Raw genomic sequence first — 19430 nt, forward strand, 5'->3', positions numbered from 1 at the left:
AAGCTTGAAGCCAAAGGCAGCTGCGAACAACGTTTGCTGCAATCTTACCGCACAGGGGCACAACCACACGGGCAGCTTACAAAGGAATTGCTCCAAGCTCCTTCCCACCCATGCGCTGCAGTGCACGACGGCATGTTGTGCTAGCAGTTACCGGTGAGCCCGCACTGCAAAAACAAGCTGATCTCAGTTAGAAAAAAAAAAAAAGCATTTCCAGAGGTTCCCTGAGTGCATTTACAACACAGCACCCACAATGATGCACTGTTGGATGCCTTCAGCAAGCACTTCCACTGGCAGAAAACACAACTTTAAACTATGGCCTGGAAAACTCGCTGTACTTAATCCCTCTGCAGCAGCACTGAGGCTCAGCAAGTAACAGGAGCAGGGATGCTCCCTTGAAGACTCCTGAGGTAGGTGTTTGATGACGGAACATCGCATGATACTCCTTGTTGCACACTAAGTGAGGAGACTGGAGGTACCCAAGTATTAGATCTCACACTCCAGGCATGTGACTCTTCTACCTCTCACCTTACGCTAGCTCATAAAACTGCAGCGCACACAGCACAAAAGCTGCACCTGACACAGGAGACCTAAAGAGAAGAAAGCACAGCAGTGAGACCCTGGAGCCAAAAGATTTGTCCTGTCTTCACTCTTCATTATCGCACATGCACAAGACTCCCATTCCTCATTAAGTCTTGAGCATCTGCAGGCAGAGAAGTTGAGAGATCTGCACTCATACCAGTCATAGTTTATTCTGTTTCTATAGCTCTGGCCAAGAATTTCAGCAAGTTGCTCATTTCAGACATCTTGGCCTCTAGGTTCTGGCAACATGAAATGATTTGAGGGCTAATAAAGTCAATTTGGACTGATATGATTATTTAATACTAATGAGAAAAACTCAAGCAAACAAATACTCCGTACATTGAATAAAGATAGCTAAAGCTGACTAACAGTGTTGTTGCAAAAAACTATGGACAAACTAAAGAAAAATAACATAAGAAGCTGTTGCAGAAAGTGTGAGGCCTTACAATGAGGACATAAAAGAAAGGAGTCAAGCCTTCCCCACAGAGCCATGAAGGGGACAAAACCCCAGAAACAGACCAGCTATTTAGAGAAATTTGAAATCACTATGTCATGGCAGCAGGGTTAAACTAGATGATCTTTAAAGGTCCCTCCCAACTCAAATCATTCTATGACTCAATAATTTAGTTCCTGCACAAAATCCTTACATGATATAGCATGGTACAAAATGAGTATGCGTATTGGTTTCTGAGGAGACTTTTCAATTGTTTAAAAGCCATCATTTAAAAGCACAAATATCTTTCTTTCCCAAAAAAATGTAAAAAGCAAAATGGATTTTGGTAAACAGAGAGCACACTGACGTGACTCTAAAGACTATTTCTTGTAAGAAGACTGACAAGTCTTTAACTTGGCTCTTCAGCATAATTGAGTCTACAGCAAAACATCACTGAAATAAGTCCTTTGAACCAGAGGAATTCTATTTCATAGGAGAAAGCAGCTTTTGCCACTCACTTTGACACACCTGTCCAATTTCTTTATCTTTTATCATTTTGCCATTTTTAATCTGACCACTATCATGCTCAGCCCAACATATTCACCACATATATATGTGAAAGGCCTTAAGTAAAATACCTTTCCAATAAAGAAATACCTTAGTGTCAGTTTAACACTATGCAAATCTCTCAATTTTTATAGCATGTGATCTGTAGCCCTTACTCAGCATATTGTTCAACATCAGTAAGTGATGCAGGAATCCAGTATCAGCATGATGTAGACAAGTTAACAGCTACCAAAGGAATGTAATGGAGTTCTGCAGCTAACCATAAAGACCATCAGTTGAACAAGGCACAGAACAGACTTTAAATCTAATAAAACTTAGCAGTTTCATTTGTCTTGTGTTTTGGTAACTACAATAAATTTTCTTAAGATCTACAAATAAGAAGATAAATGTTCTATTCGTGACTGGCTCCACAGTAACCAATTAATTTATGCAATAAGCAATAACTTTTTCTTCTACAATAAAGAGTAATTATTTAAGCATCTCATTCCTTCTGTTCCAGATCAGTTTGTCAGGGACTACAAAACTCAAGAGGATGCTCAATTTAGTTCTACATGGCAGAACTGTGTACCTACCTAACTCTGCCACCCTGTCAATGCCGATGACCTGCTTTTCAAGCAAATGAGACACAGATAATCACGTTGTACCTCTCCTGCCAGCTTCCAAAAAACCATTTGAACCTAGGGACCGATTTGAATGAAGCATGCCAGACAGAAGAAGGAAAGGCTCTCAGATAATACTCAAGTTGCAGCATCTCTGGAATTATCTTCTTGGAAAGGAACCCTGCAAAACTAGACAAGTAAAAAGCAAAAAAACGAAACATTAAATCTTAGGTCTTGTTTATCGATTCAAGTCAAGATTAGTATGGTCACAGTGTTCAACTAACTGTCTAGGACAAGGAGTCCTAACAGATATTGCCTGCAGTGGCAATACAAAATTCTTCAACAGCCAAGGCTCTTTCCTCACTGATGGGTAGGGTTACATCAGGAAACTATCACAGGTCACCAATCATATTTCCAAACATATCAAGCTGCCTAATAATAGACTTCATTTCCATTGCAAAAGTGTGCTACATATTGCCCAATCATTAATTCCAGCTGAATTTTTTCAAACAGACTGACAACTAATTTAACATCAGTTTCATATTTAAAGTACTCAGAACGTATTGTTGGCAGGAAGTGAGAGACTTTAAAAGATACTAATCTGAAGGCACACATACCGTGATTATATCCAGTACATCACTGCAGTTTCTTTAAGATGTGTAAAACATGGTACTACTTTTATATGCGTGCGGTGAAATCTAACTACAGCTGCCATACAGCACATAAAACGGGTGCAAATCCACATCAGATACTCAGGGCTCCAATTTGGAACTGGAGTTGCATTTAGCCTATACTGAATACTCAATATTTTTTCCACAGGCATTGAATAAGCAATCCAGGAAAAAAACCACACAGTAGTTACACCCAGCTGACAAATGGAGGAAAAAAATAAAAATACAATCTAACTGCCTGCATCTTTATTTTTGTCAAGTTTTAATAAAACTTACATAAGTGAATCCCAGACAGTCAGCAAAAACTGTCTGAAGCCAAGCTGGATTTCCCTACCTAGGACCAGAAGAGGGAAAATTACTTGTACTTAATGTCTGCCCCACTTAGAGGGTACATCGCTCTTGCTTAATGAGGTGTGCAAACACGGTAACTCTGTGCACAGCAACTTGACAATAAAGGTTGCTCATTATATGCCTGTTTTTTACCTTAAGGATTATTTATGAGCCAGAATCACAGCAGACCTTTGAGGCACATAGTACTGCTGAGAAATATTTGGGCATTTCCAGGCAACCATACAGGATGTATCTCAGGACTACGAACTCCTACTTCACCCAAGGCTTCTCAACATGCTCCACTCAACTTTAAACCCACAGCAAGAAGCCAAAGCATGCAGCACATGCCACAGGTGGATAGGAGATTTCTGTGGCCCCTGTGCAGGAGCAACCAGCCACATCTTTGGCGCGGGAGCAGCTATGGAAGCAAAAGCTGTTGCACAGGGCACGCAGGGCAGTGCAGCGCTAGCTGAGTCATCCTGCCTTCACTGTAGCACCTGGCCAGCTCAGGAAAGACTTCAACCTCAGAGAGCAATCCCCCCCATCATGCCAGCCTTGGGGCTTGGGTAAAACAAAAGCAAAAAGCCAACACACACACAGCTAGCCTGCAGCTAGAGAGTATCCAGGCAGTGGATTTCAGGGGCTCTCTCTTCATCGGCCTGTTTGGTATTGAAATGTTGCAACTCTTTGCACCTCAGCTTCCCCCGTACCTCTTTTGTTATCCCTCTCCCGTGCTTCTTCTTGCTCCCTGTTACTAGCTTTCCTCCTTGCTATGCCCATTCCAAAAATGACAGCAAAGATGACACTGCTGTCATATTTTTCCTTTTTTCATCAGGTCGATCTTGTTGAAAGCTCTACTGCTAAGCTCTCTACAGCAGGTTCAACCTACTAAACTGTAGTTGTGCAACAAGAGGTGCCCCCATTACTGCCAGACTGCGGTGACTTGCCTAGGAACACTCACCTGTGGGCTTCTGTGAGCACATCTCCAATTTCGATCTAAAGATTATGAACTTGCATAACCAAGTCAGCATTTCTTTTCATGGTTTCAACAATCATATTTATTCCTTGGTTTAAAAAGTTTTGGTTCAACAGTTTTATAAACAGACATCACAAAATGTGCAATATTTATAAACATAGTTCTTAGTTGCAGTGGTAGTAAGAATCTTTACTTTCATCATAAAGTTCACTTCAGTTATGCAACACAAGGTTGGTTTTGCTCCCCCTCTTCTCCCTCCCCTAGTTGGCACTTCATTGTAAATTGGAGAAACTTTAAAAATACAAAAAGTTAATCTAAGCACAATGTTATAAGCACCTTGCCATGGTATTACATTCTCATAAGGCAAATTTTTGTTTTGTAAAGTCTGATTGTGCAACTCAGAGACCTATAAAAGGTGACAGAAATGCCAGTCTTCTCCTATAAAGAACAGGTCTTCATTTTTGCTTCAAAATTTCCACCCCTCCACATCACCCCCCTTAAAAAAAAAAAAAGTACAGCTGATAATACAGCAGAACATACCCCTTACAGGGTAAAAGGAAATTACAGTAGACAAAGGCTGAAAACACAGTGCATAGTAGACAAAATAAGACTGTTCTTAAAAACAAAATAAAAAAGAAATAAAAGAAGAAAAAGGAACTGAACAACAAGCAACAATGGAATTTTTCTAGTGGAAGAGGATTTTGGGGCTTCATAAATAAGTGGAAAATTACTAAAATACTTTGCTATATAATATAAAAAAGCACAAAGTGTTTTCCAGTTGTCACCTAAGCACTAGATGCAACTTTGTAGGAGTAAGTATTTGGAGGCAGCTTTGAACTCTGATTGGTACAGGCATTCCAGCAGGGTAATGCTGCCAACAGCAGAAGAAATCCACCCAGTAAGACACAAAAGCCACTGAAATAGAATGCAGTGTCATACTCCTGCGTCCAGTCGTAAAACCAACCTGAGAGTGAAAATAAGAGGAAGTGCATCAGTGAGGAGTTAAATGTAACACAGCACTGTAAATTAGAAAAACATCATAAAAAACCACAAACAAACAAACAAAAAAAACCCCACCAAAAAAAAAGGGCCAAATCTAAAATGCAGTTTGACCACTTGGACATGAAACGTGCTTTCCATCAGACCCAAAACCAGAACACAATCAGCTTGGCCAGCTCAAGCAAAACAGGCTTTAATTTGTGTTGAAGATTTTGATTTCATCTTTCCATTGTTATTAGGACCAACTAGAACTACTTGCATGCTAATGAATTCTGTCTGGTCCTGACAAGCTCATGTTCATTTTATAGTATCTACCTTGACCTTACCTACAATTGGTGGTCCGAGGCTATTTCCAAGTCCAGCAAAGAACATCAATATCCCATATGCATGAGTCAGTTTCTCAATTCCCACAGTCTTTGTTGTTACATATGGAAAAATCGACCAGTTCCCAGTCAGAAAACCCAAAATCCCAGAAAGCATCGCTAATGTAAGGTAACTTTTGGCAAATGGAATTGCAAACAAGGCCACTCCTGTCATTAGTAAGGTAGTTACGTATAGATATAAAGTGTTAACCCACTCGAAATCTGCCAGTGTTCCTAAAGTAAGTTTGCCAACAGCAGTCATAATGCCTATAATGGAAATAAGGGGCATACGATAGTCATCTTCATTAATGTTTGCACTTCTTGCTACGTCTTCCATGAGCAGAGAAGGAGGAAACACACCAATATCAAAGAGCAAGATGGCAACAAAGAGAGCTGCAAATACTTTGTTCTTAAAAAGAACCATGGTTTCCTCCCAGTAGTTCAAATAGAGCTGCCACTTCCTTTTGGCGAGTTGCTTGCAGAAGTTTGTCTGTTCTACAACTTTCTTTTTATAAGTGTCTTTCTCATTTACATTTATTGAGCTTAATACATTCTTATTTAAAATGCTATCCTGTTTGTAATCAGGCATATTGTTTGCACATTTTTCATCAACATAGCCTTTTTCAAGGATGCTTATGTTTTCTTCAACAGTCTTTTCTTTTTCATGGTAAACAAAATATTGATCTGGGACTTTGTCTACACATGTTTTTTCTGGTGGAGGGGAATAAGATGACTCCAATGGTCTCATTAGGCTACCACATGCTAATATATTTAGAGACAGTGCGCCAACTATTAGCAGACAACCATCCAGTCCATATAGATCAATAAGCTCTCTCTGCAATGCTGCGTATATAAAGAGTCCAACGCTTGAGCCTATAAAAGAAAAATGAGATCAGTTTAAACTGAAGAATTGAGAACATTCTTCAACACTAACAAACTTCTACATTTCAGCAGCTACAAATATACCATCACAGCAGTGGTAAGTCATTTGTGCTTCTCTCTCCCTAGTCTAATGAACTGACAAGTTATCATCCCTCTTGAAGTTACAGCTTCTTTATTGAGTATCCACAAAATAGAAAGCTTTTCAAAATATCTGAACAGTTTATGATGATTAACACTAGCAGACACTTTAGAAACAAGTAGGATCAATACTATATCTGATGAAAAACATCAAGGAACTATTAAGCCATCCTTCTGCCATGCACTTACATACATGTATCCCTTCAGGTACCATTTTGAGTTAGCACAGTTAGAATTTCACACATCAACATTTTCCCCTTTCTCCTCCTCGCCGCCACCTTCCTCCTCTAAGGCAGGAACAGACCAGGGGTTCACCAAGAGCCCTCCTAGAAACAGCCCTTGACTGCTCGGTGTTTAACGAGGGGGGCTCACATGGTGTGAGTTTACTCCAAAGGCATTTCTGAAACTCTGCAGGGCCAAACATGCATTTGAGAAATTTGGATATTCAGAAGAAAACACAGAGGAGTAAGCAATTACTATGAACACAAGCACTTTATGCAATCCCACCAATTTAAAGAAAAAGCTCTCGGTTGAAGTGAGTCCACTCACAAATACAGAGCATTGTTTTTTCAAGTCAATTTAAAGACAAACTTTAAATTAAAATGATTTGCTGAAGACTGTCTCTAGGTTATATTAAAGCCATTTATAGACTTTAGTGCTAAACACAGGAAAAAAAATTATAAAATTCAGACTTGTTTTGTTTTCCAGGTACTAAAATTAACCAGGGCTCAATAAGATCAGGCCTTAAGGCAAACTACCTGGAACCCCAACAAAAGCCACTGAAAATTATTCCAAGGAACATTTTGGCAGAAGTTCCCCTTTATTCCACTGGTGTGGATCTCGCATTAATATCTCACAACACTGACTGTACTGACCAGGCCTCTCCTCACTAACAGCTACTCGAGAAAACAGATCAGAGGAGACGCTCCATAAAACACAGAAAGCAAGGCATGGGACAACAGCCACCTTTAGCAGTTCCTACTTGGTCCATTAATTTAGCAATTCCTCTTGGTGTAAAAGACAACATCCCACAACCTAAAGACCCAGAGAGAGGATGAGAAAGACTGCTCAGCATCCTTCAAAGAATTTTCCTTGTATTATCCAGAGGTTCATTTTTTCTAGGATCCTTTTAATATACATGGACAAAAAGCTGGGATGAGCTTTTGGAAGATTTCAGAATTTAGTCTACTTTTAGATTGGAAAGGAAAAAATATTAAAAATCTAAGCCCAAACTTCAACTACTCCTTTAAAGGTACAGCTAATGTGAGGTTATGGTGATCCAGCATTTATATCCTGCTTCTCCAATCTCTTTCTCACCTCTGATCTTGTATAAGAAAGAAGAGGGAGAAGAGAGCCCTAGGGAAAGTTTCCCCTCTTATTACCCATGGCATACAGCCCAAGCTACTCATGAGTCTGCCTCCATTTTAGTGAATATCCTTTTCTCATCTATATGGATAATCCATACCATACACCTGCAAGTGTAGTTACTATTTCACATGAAGCCTGATTTTATCTGTTCATTGCTACTGATGTTTTGACTTAAAAGGTACTTCAGGAAGTAACTGAGAAAAATATAATCTCCTGGTTTTTATTGCCAGGGTAATGGTAGCTGTATCAGATTTTAAAAGTTAGAAAGAATGACAATTAAAAGCCATACCTGTTGAAATCAGACCAAGTGCAAGGCCTCTGCGTTTGTCAAAATAGTGGCAAGTGATGGTAACTGTTGCGGTATACAAAAGACCACATCCAAGCCCTCAAGAAAAAGAGTTAAAAATAACGCGTGCAACATACTCTGGGAAATGAATGCCCCTTTTTATTTCCCAGATAATACAGTAGTGTACCCTGGGCACAGAGGTACCTTTTAACTCTGGCTCAGCACCAGCCAGACTGGCCTGACACTGACAGGGCCATGAGGCTGCCTGCGCGTCCCACCTCCCTCTCCCCTGACCAGCCCTGGCTGCAGAGCCCGTGTGGATCAGGCTGGGTTTGAGGAGTTCACCAGCTCAGGCTCCATGCTACGTGAAAGGGTTACATGTTTTTCAGCGCAGGGGCCGGTCCCAGAAAAAAGCAGAGCTGCATCCGCACGGCACTGTGCCCCAGGCAGCACGCTGCTGGGTCCCTGCGAGGTGCCTGGATTCCTGACACAGTTAATTTGATAAACCACCCACAGCAGCCCTCTGCAGCACAGAAGGGCAGGTGACCACCTGCTAGGAGGAACAGCACTTTCCTGCCTCTAGCACAGCATTTTAGGTTCAGTCCAGTTATGTGGAGAACATCATCGCTCCCTAATGATCCCTTATTTATCAAATTAGAATGAGTACGTGACAAAATTCCAGAAGAGATGTTATTCCTTTAAGATGGGCACTTCACACCTGCAGAAGACCTGCTTGATTCCACCCCTTAGGTAAAACCTCAGCTTCTCCATCTCCAACGATCACATCAATGGAGGACAAACTGTTTTCAAGCCCGGATGAACATACACATTGCTTTTATCTTTCACTACATGGTAATGGTGTGCCTGTGCAACACCCTCCCCGCCCCACAGTAAAGTATTCCTTGATAAATCAAGTCCCAGACTACCACTGCCACTGTGAATCAGTTTCCCACTTCAGATTCATAAGCCAAGACTCAAAATAATAAAAATTAAGTCTCTGTATGAAGGGAAGGTGTATCTTACCAACAACAATCCCATATGAAATATATAGAAAGTATATGTTAGGTGCAAAACTGCTCATCATGAGGCCCCCGGCCACCATAAAGCCACTGAAGATTGCTACTGGTCTTGCTCCGAAAGATGATACACATATACTGCAGACAGGACCTAGAGGAAAAGCAGGAAAAACATTCCTAGTAAATATCAGCACTAGGAAGAATTTCTAAAAAATACCAATCTATGGAAATGTTTCTTACAATAATTATTTAAATATATAATTATATTAAACAGCAATTCAGAGTACTAATTTTTACAGGATTCTTTAAAAGGGTCAGTTACAAAAACATACAAGATCAGGCTTGCAAGGTTTTTCCTCAAGGAGAAGCTGACATCTAGACCACAAAATGGTACCAGGGCTGAGAAGAGGAGAGCAAGCAAAACCTTCTTTAAACATAGGATGATACATATACGGTATTTTTTGACAGAGATCAGAAACTGTGTTTCAGAAAGACAGTTATCTGTATTCACCTTAATGTAAGATGAGATATATAAAACTGAAATGGAAAATAGTAACTTCTGATCATAATCATGGTAAGAATGCCACCTGGTGCTTACATAGAGGAAATATCGGCTGATATACCAGATAAAGACACACACTACGCTTCCCTGATTTCTAGGGAATTAAATACCTGCTAGTCAGTATTTTACCAAATAACTGTTTACTACCTATCTTGGTTTCTACTGTAAAACTATGGAAAATAAAAGCATTTAATAAGAATGCCCAGAGCAACTTTCATGAAGTTCGGGAGAGGTTTCTCCCTCTCTTCACCCCCCCAATATTTCTTGGTTGGTTAGTTCTTCAAAACAAGAACAAAGTGCAGGCAACATTTGTACTCTGCCTCTACTCAGCCAGTTCCTCTTTCACAGAAGTTGTAGAACAAGCACTTATTTTCAGTTGTGTGACCTGGAATACACCTTTTAGTCTGAAGTAGCATGCAAGCTTGGTGCCCTGCATAAATAAGCAACCAGCAAGGGACTTGGCTTGCAAAAGACAATCTGAAACAATCTGAAACCCTGCAGTTCCAAACATTCATACATAGACTTATATACTGGCCCCAAGATCCTAAACTCAGCAACTCTGAGATTAGAAGTTAGATACACATATGAATGACACTATTTAAAAACCAACCCCCCCCCTTTGTATCTCATTCACAGTGATACAAAACACTCCATGGCCGATACAATCTGCAAAAGCAGTAACTTTGGAGTCTGCCATTTGTTAAGGTTGGTCTTCCCTGACTCGCACATAACTGAGATTCCCAGCAGATGGGAGGTGAGCCCAGAGAGGTGATACGAGGTGAACAACAGTCGGAGCTGAGGACGGTGCTTGCCTAGGTTTGCAGACAGGAGCCAGCAGCTGGGAATGTAGGCAAGGTTTTCGTGTGGTTACCAGCCATGGGACAAGCAGTTCTGGCAGGCAGGAGCACAGATTTGTTAGCAGGTGAAACGATCCTCAAAGGCAAGGCAGGTCAGAACTTTTGCCCTATGTAAGAGCTATCTGCCTAAGGAACATAAAGGGAAGCAAGTCTGAATTGGGGCTTATCCAGGCAAAGAGTCAAAGAAGAATCGAGAAAAATCTTCTGGGGAAGTAGGGTTTATTTGGATTTTGCAAATGAGGAAAAAGGAAGATGCAAGCACTTGCTGCCTCTCAAGAGTCAGCACGCTGTGGGAATGAAAGCCAGCCAGAATAACTTGGGCAGAGTAACTTGCTGAGAACAAAAGCTGAGAGTGTTAGATTGCTGCTGATTCTTAGAATTAATAACTAGAACTGGCAAATTAAGATTGGTATGTTTCCTAAAACCACAGGATTTAAAAATAAACAAAGGATTGAATCTGTATTACATAAAAAATTCTTCTACACTAAAAAGAACATTAGGTAGTGATAACATAATTCAATTAAGCAGAGGAATTTGCACTCCTTCTATTCTTTATTTCTAACCCACTACCTTGCTAAAACAAACAGTATTCCCCTTCCACCTCCTCTCTGTATTTCAACACAGTTACTTTCAGGTCTCTGTCCAGCCTGGGGTGGTGGTACTGGTACAGACTGCACTGATGGCTACTAGAGGATCTGAGGTGAAGCTGGACCCTCTGACCCCAAGCCAGAACAAGGGAGACACAGAGCTGAAAAACATGTCTTCATAATCTGACAAGGACACTCTCCTCTGGAACACCATCAAAAGCACCTCTGACAGGGTCCAAGGAGATGCTTTTCCAGCTTCTCCCATGTAAAAAAAATAATCCCAAAGGAGAACAGAAAGTACAAAGAGATCTTTTTGCTCTGACATGGAAAACAACCTGCACAAAACTGAAGAACCTGCTCCAATAAGCTCAGTATTAACGTGTCATCTCACACAGCAAGCGATCTGGCAGCTCAGCAATGGCCCTGTTTATAAGAAGGAGTGCCAGTATAAGTATTAAAATAGTTATTATAGGTCTCTGGGATGAGAAGAAAAACAGCTCCATCTTCCCCTTCACACTAGGCCCTACTTTCACACTCCCCTCATCATACTGCTAGAAAATAAAAGTCACAAAAGAAAACCCCCATGACAGCCAGCATCTTTGTTCTTTTCCCTGCCTCCTCGCATTCCTTCTCTTTCTCTGTTTCCCAAAGAGCTGGCATTTTTTTTCCACCAGGCACAGTACCTTTGGTTATTACCATGGTATTTGCACAGGAGTTCACTGTACACAAACATGTTATTCTCTACAAGTAATTCAAGCACAATGGGTTCAAGGCAGTTAATTCTAGACAAACATCCAACTTTCCCAGAGTGGGACTGAGACTTGCTCTGTGAACTCCTGCCCTGTGGATTTTGTTCAAAGTGGACATTCTAAAGAATGTAGGAGTCTATGTACAGCCGCATAGGAAACAGCTCTTCAGGCAGCATAAGGGTTTTCATTAGCTGACTCTCTTTCAGAAAGATCCTTCCACTGATAATGTATTTCTCACTGTAACGTGAACAACATAAAAATAAAACCCAGTGGCAATCCTCAATAGTAAGCATGGAAAATGGCTTTTAAGCCAGCATTTTGTTCAGTTTGCCAAGCAGCTCCAGGGGTTAGCACTGGTATTAGAATAACATTTGAAGACATTGATAAATATGTACCTCTTTTACAGATAAAATCCCTGGGGCTTTTTTCCTTCCAAATGATGTATCCTAAAATTAGACCAAACTCTTGCAAAAAAAAGATACCAGCCCAGTTTATAGGAATGACACCTGATTCTAGGAAGAAAGACTTAGAAGCCAGCACAAGGACAGCCACCGCTCTTCTGCACATGACCTGTCAAGGCTCAGCAGTCAGTAATACAATTATCAGGCTCTGCAGGGGAGCAGTCAAGAAGATCCCTAGACAAAATGGGAAGAAGCAGCAGAGAGAAGGTGGGCTCTCACAGCAGATCTTCATGCAGAGAGACCAAAGAGGAAGAACTCCTAGGAGGAATCGTTTGTACATTTATATTTTCATTAAGATTTTATTGAATAAAAGACTTCACACTCAGTGAGATCCAGCTGTGAGTGAGTCCATCCTGAGATGTGAAAACAAGCCATCTGCTGCTCACACAGGAACTTTATAACTACGACAATCTTCTGAGCTCCTGACAAGTACAAAGTTGTTTTGTTTGACGGACATCAAGAACTAACACTCTCTTCCTCAATCTTCTCACATGAAGCGAAAAATTCTGCAAACTAACAAACCCTTCCTCCACTCGCTCATTTCGAGGGTCCTCCCTCCTTCACCTCATACACAGATAAAACCTTTTGCTAAACAAACAATACTGGACAACTGAGTTATTTTTCTTATCGCCTGCATTAATCTGTCTCACCTTACTTGTTGGTATCTGCCCGAACCTGTTGAAACTGTAGAGTAGAAGCAATGCTCATGGACTGTACGTAAAATCCACTGGACAGAACACAAGAATATTTTTTGCCTATCAAATGCATTGCTAAAACCTGGCCATAATAAATATAATATTCTCCAAATGTTTGTACTTTGGATAAGAATACAGATCAGAAAAAGCCTTTTTACGCTGGACAGCAACCCACTCCCAACTGGTTGAAAAGACTGCTCCTTTCTGATAAAGTTATTAAATGAACTGGGCTCCTCTTCAGACAAATCTTAGGGACACCCTCTCCCCTCCCCACAAACTATGTAAAGCTGCCCTAATTTACAGCAGGGGTTATCTATGTGCAAGGTTTTTGTCCAAAAACATGTAGATGCATCAAAGGTTTTTTTAGGGTTGTAAAAATATTGCTTGAAAACACAAAATTAAGCTCTTTAAACATTTAAAACTGAATGCCTCAGACCAGCAGAAACACCTCATTAATTTCTCAAGACATGCCTTTCAAGGAAGAATCTTCCCTTTGTTCTTTCTCCATTAATAAAATGGAGTGGGAATGGGAGACACGTTGCTGGTGTCTCCTGCTATGCCAAATACTGTGAAGTCAACTCTTACTACAAACAGCTGCGGTGCCAATTACAGGCTCCAAGGTCTTTGTCTGTTTTGCTTTTAACAAGTGTAACATGGATCAAATTTAATTTCAGGCTCCAAATGGATGTAAAATTAAGAACACTTGGTGCAGGAGAAGCACACGACCTTCAACAATGTAATAAATACCCTCTTCTGGCCTGTTTTAGTAGGGGAAACATGCTAAGCTCTTTCAACTTCTTCCTGTGCAACAAGCCCTACATCATCCATGGAGCCATGTGCTGCGTCTACCTAATATTATAGAGGAGGTCTCACCACCGCCCTGTACAATTTCACTGATGCTTTTCTTTCACTGTTTTAGGCACATTTCTTCCAATACACTGTAAGGTCGCATCACAGAAAGGTGTAACTCAAGTCATCCTGCAAGGAAGAGATCAACCGGGTCCCTGTCCCATTCCGTTTTCCAGCTGATGAGCTGAATGGTCCAGCTCAGGGGTGAACACTGGCCTTAGCAATGCTGTCTGTGCTGCAAGCACGAGGAGAGAAATCAAACACCAGGCGGCTAGGAAATTCATCTCAATAAACAAGGTGCTGTACTGGGTTTCTATGTCTCGAGTCTAAGTTTAGCTCTCACACAAGATAGAAGTAAACATTGTGGAAAGGACACCAATACAGCAAATGCGAAAGGACTCACCAGCATCAGCTACTTCAAAAAATAATTAAGACTACATGTACAGAGGGACAGGGAGAAGACAACCTTTTTCTGTGCTAGCTGGCATACATATGAGGACATTTTCTTCTTTTTGGTGAAATTACAGCACTAATATAGCAAAGTCACTGGGCATACCTTCCACTGTTACAGAAGCTAGCTAATGTGATTTCCAGTGCTACCAATGAGAAAAGTCTTCCTTAAGAAAATGGACACTAACTTATTTCCTGTATGTAGGTGCAAACCTACCATAACTGCCATTCTTTTTCCAGTCTGATATCTACAGCTTCAGAAAGGTGATGTTAAGTTGGAGAGGGCTCACAGAAGAGTCTTAATGGCTGCCCAGAAGAGTCTTAATGGCTCTCCAGAAGAGCCTTAATTAAAAGAGTGGAAGTCTCTTGTGTCGATGGCAAGAAGACTGTATCAAGGTACAGGCTTAAAAGAAAATTTAGAAGTAATTTAACTGCAGTCTCTAGACATATACCACACTAAATCAGGGGCACTTCAAAATATACCACTTAAAGATCAGCTGAACACTAAAACTAAGCAACTTGTATCATAAGCTTACATACTTTTAAGGAGGGAATTAACTACTGAGAAAACTTATAAGAGGGGGAGAATGCACTAAACAAGCACATTCTAAATCAAATGAGAATTACAGTATTTTCTGCATCCAACATGGATTGCTTTAAGAGTACCAGTACTTGAAAATATGATTTTGGATAACTAGATCAGAGAGTGGAAACTGAAATAAAGAAGGAGAAAGGAAAGAACAACAAATACTAGAAGAGTCAAGGTAGGAACAGTAAAAGGCAAGGGGACTACCAGAAGGCTTTGGGGTAAAGCTTTCCTGTTACTAGCATTCAACACATGCAATATTGCTGCTGAAATCAGCTTGCTTGGGGAGATTGTTAAGTTACTAAGTTACAGATAGTATCTTTTCACATACATGAAAACATGCTAATCTAGAAAAATTCAATTAGCCTGATCATCTACTTAACATAGGCTTCAACACACAATGGTTCCACCTGGCCTATAATACTGGAACCTGCAATAGCAGAAATAAGAACAGAAGCAAGTTCTCTTTTCCTATATTCATGACAAGGGCCTAACTTTGCAATGTGTTGTATCAATGGTTTTGCATTGAAAACATATATATTCTTCACACTGGTGACTGGGTCTGAAAAAGGCCTGCTATGAAAACTGCATGAAAAACTGTACCTTGTCAAGAGCATTCTAGTTTTAGGTAGAGTTTACAATACTTAAGTGTCCTTCAACAAGTTTACTTTAAGTAGAGTTATCATTAAGGTCGGATCCCAGCTTGATAAGACAGTGGGATCTTCCATTTCAGGTAAAGCAGGGAACATATATTTTGTTTTCAGTCAACTCTGATAACATCAATGCAATTAAAAAGCCCTCACTGTACTTTTCTTTAAGGCATTAAAAACAGGAATGATTATTAAGCTTCCAAATCCCAAACTAAAAGAGTAAAAGTATACTGACAGACAACATTCCTCCTAACCTGTCAAAATTTCAAGTAATTTAATCATTCATACCAAAATCAATCACAATAGCGGCCTTTATTTGTATTATTCAGTCACAGAAGTTTCTATTTGCTACAAAGCACACTACCGACAACTGCTCACAGTGGCAAGACAGAGGGCACTAAGAAATCTGGAAACTAGTGTGGTGTTGACATACAAGAAAGGGGGCTAAGGCTTTTGTCAGAGGCGTGAGCCAGAGACTTCTGGTCTCCAGGGAAAGGGTTTTTCTTCACCCCTTCTCTTGCAATCCCCTTCTGCCTAGTTTTTCTTCAGTAGCTATCTTGTTTATCCTTCTTCCCCTCCCCGCTTCATTCTCTCACCCAAGTTTATTTAGTTCTTGATCCATTAATAACAGGAGTTAATACCCTTAAAACAGGAAAATAAAGAAGTATGATGGAAGAACAGTCTACAGTCCTTTGCCCACTTACCCCGGGACTGAATATAATCTTCTTGTGGTCAGTGATCCACCTGCCTTTGCCCACTTTTATTCTGCCTAGAGATATAAAACCCTAACACCAGTGTGACACCAGTTTTGGCCAGTTACAGCATCAAACAAACCAGTGGTCTCTATTCAGCTCTGTGTTGCTCTTGGAACATCAACTTTCTTTCAAGGAGATTTCCTCACAATCCTCAGCTGCATTTTGTCCATTAAGCTACATAATTGCTTTTCCCATAGCAATTGCTCTGCTGACAGGCAAGTTTTTCCAGATTCAGCAAAAAAATAGTAGTTCCCATGGTGAATCTTTGAAAAGCAGAAGTTAGTGATATTACCAGGTACAATACGCATGCTCAATATTAAAACAACAACAACAGAATGGACCTGTGGACTTTCAAAGTGGTGTTTTATTTCCCTAAAACCCTGCTGTTACTCTCCAAGTGACAATGTCTTACTAAAGAAAAGCTTCCAGTAAGTTGTTTTATTTAATGCCACTATTATCCATAACTTTCCAGGCTTCAAAGGGATTTTTTTCTGAAACGAACAGTAGAAAAGAGCCCTCACCCACCCTAACTGGTGGGTTTACTTCTAGAGCTGAAAAAATTAGTAACTGGTTTATTAATTGACTTTTTTTTTTCTTAAAGCACTTGAAGCATTTCAGACTGTTCACTCTGATTTGAAAGATTCTAATGCAAATGTTAGTCTTAAAGCCTCATTTAAAAAAAAAAATCCCATCAATAAAATTATCATTCAGTTTCCCAGAGTTTGTTTTTTCTATTTTATTCAAATACAATAATTTTGAATTTTCTAAGGGTAATATTTTTATTGCTGTTTTACCATTGTATTGCTTTGGTTTATGTATAGTGGAACTATAAATGTAATCTTCTCACCCGTCCTGACCTAAAACAAAAATGCAGCATCTTCACTCTATCATTCGCAGCTGTCTTTAAAACAATTCTGAAAGCACACACAGATTAAAGCATCTATTACAAAGAAATATTTCAATTTTAGATAGGTACTGTTTCTACACTTACTGGCAAGCAATCCGATTCCATTTGCTAGTGATCCAACCCAAGCAGTCTTGCCTTTCCCTTCTCCAAAAGCATCCAGCCATTCTAAATACAAGACTCCCACGGCCAGCGGTGATCCGTAACACAAGAACTGAGTAAAGAAGGAAACGACAACAATCACCCAGCCCCAGCCACCATCTGGTGGTTTCCGAAATACCATCTTGTCAGATGAGTGCAGATGTACAGGCGGAACCTGTGTAAACAAAAGCCAAACAGAACAGAGCATTAGAAATGTATTAGCAAACCTAGGTCACTCACAAGTGAGCTGTACAGAGAAGTACACGTCCAAAAAGAGACTTATTTCAACCATCCTTCAAGAAATATACGCAACACAGCTTACAGGCAATGAAAATTAGTTACCATTTGGTACTTTTACCTCTTTTGCATAACACAGGAACAGTATACAAAGTATTAATAAGTGATACATATATCAGTACTGTATTCAGAAAGGGGGAACTTTTCATTTTCCAAGTGTTAAACAGTCTTTGTGAAGACCTCAGGCATTAGTATCTGCCACAGTTCAATGACAGAACCGCATGGCCACCTGCTCAAATATCCTGAGTGAAGCATATAGGCTTGAAGGACAAGAAAAGCTACAAGTATAAAACAATCCCAATAAATAATTTAGGATTTAAAAAAAAAATCACAAATATAAAAATATTAGTTCAGGGTCAAAAAAAACCAAAACAAAAAACACCAAAACCCAACCAAAAACCAAACCAAATCTCTACTTAGTTGTAATCTCAGCATGGTGCCTTGCAGTTTATAGCAAGGTGTTTGCCACCAGATAGCGTACTCTGGGAGGGGCAGGCCAAGAGGAAGACTGACATTCTGGAAACAGTAACAGTTCAGTACTCTGTCAACAAGGTGACGTGTAGCGGAGCGATGCATCCAAAAATCAGTTTCTACCTATTAGTAAGTGAAGTGAGTTCTAAAACCGTGTACAGGTGTGGCTTGTATGCCAAGACAGGACAGTATTAAACAGGCACACAAAAATCTCCTATAACACTCCTATTACAGTGTCTGCCCTCTGCGCAGTTTGCACAGATCACCCTTTCCCGAACTGGCAATCGCTTCTTGGACTCCGTAAGTACCACCTTACTCCTTTGCATGGCGAGATCCATCGCCTATGCATCTATGGCTTTAAATAACTTGCTGTCCTCACACCTTCTCAAGACTAGTTTGTGAATGTAGGGACCGATACCTCTAAAATCTAGCAAAGAATTTGGAGGTTTTCCAGGCTAAATTGCTTTGGAGTTTGGATGACTCCAGTGATGTTGTAAGTCCCTGTGCACACAACTAACCTGCCCTCCCTCTCTACAGGGAGCAATCTGCTGAAGGCATGATCACAAAACCCATGTTCTGTTCCTGGCTCTGTCACTAGCCAGACGTGTGATTCTCAACAATTTTATTTCCTTTGCCCTGTAAGATAGAAACAGATAAGTTCTTACCCTGTTATCTTCATGAAATATTCTCAAGGACCATCTTCACACTGCAGCTTATGCATTAAGACTGCTGCAGTAACAGTTCTGCTCTGGGAGACCCCCAAGAGGCAAAGCAGAAGAATAAACACGTCGCACTGCCTTTTTGACTTACAACCCAGAGGACATGGAAAAAAAATTACTGCTGTATGAAAGCAATGGTGTAAACAAGTAGACAATAACAGAACTTCTGTTCAAGCTCCTTGTACTCTTTGCTTAGGCAATTTTTAAGAATTTGCATGGAAAATTTACAAAAAAAGCTACAGCGTAAGATTTTCAGGAATAATTACTACAGAGACATGAAAAAGGCCAGTTCTAGTTTACAGACGCACTGAAATGTTACTTTGAGGGTAGATACTTACAGATGATGGCAAAAAAGTCCTTCAGCTTCCTAGAAATGTAACTTCACGTGGCGACTCTACCTGGAGAAAAAGAGCAGCAAAGCAAGTTTTCAGCTGAAGTATCACTGCAACAGGGAGCACAACTCTGAAAAACTGGTGTCTTCCCATTAAATT

The 19430-nt window shown here is 40.3% G+C and overlaps 1 protein-coding gene across 1 annotated transcript; it reads right to left on the reverse strand.

Annotated features, from left to right (window-relative positions):
* Nucleotides 1-4329: 4329 nt before the first annotated feature.
* SLC16A9 (solute carrier family 16, member 9) lies at nucleotides 4330-17594 on the reverse strand. Its single transcript, XM_010567893.1, has 5 exons — nucleotides 17399-17594; nucleotides 9214-9357; nucleotides 8194-8289; nucleotides 5481-6389; nucleotides 4330-5119 (listed from the first exon to the last, which is right to left on the reverse strand). The coding sequence occupies exons 1-5, from the start codon at nucleotides 17592-17594 to the stop codon at nucleotides 4941-4943; spliced, it is 1524 nt and encodes a 507-aa protein (XP_010566195.1). The 3' UTR covers nucleotides 4330-4940.
* Nucleotides 17595-19430: the final 1836 nt, after the last annotated feature.

The sequence above is a fragment of the Haliaeetus leucocephalus genome, unplaced genomic scaffold (assembly GCF_000737465.1).
Source record: "Haliaeetus leucocephalus isolate CR32 unplaced genomic scaffold, Haliaeetus_leucocephalus-4.0 Scaffold229, whole genome shotgun sequence".
Lineage (NCBI taxonomy): Eukaryota > Metazoa > Chordata > Aves > Accipitriformes > Accipitridae > Haliaeetus > Haliaeetus leucocephalus.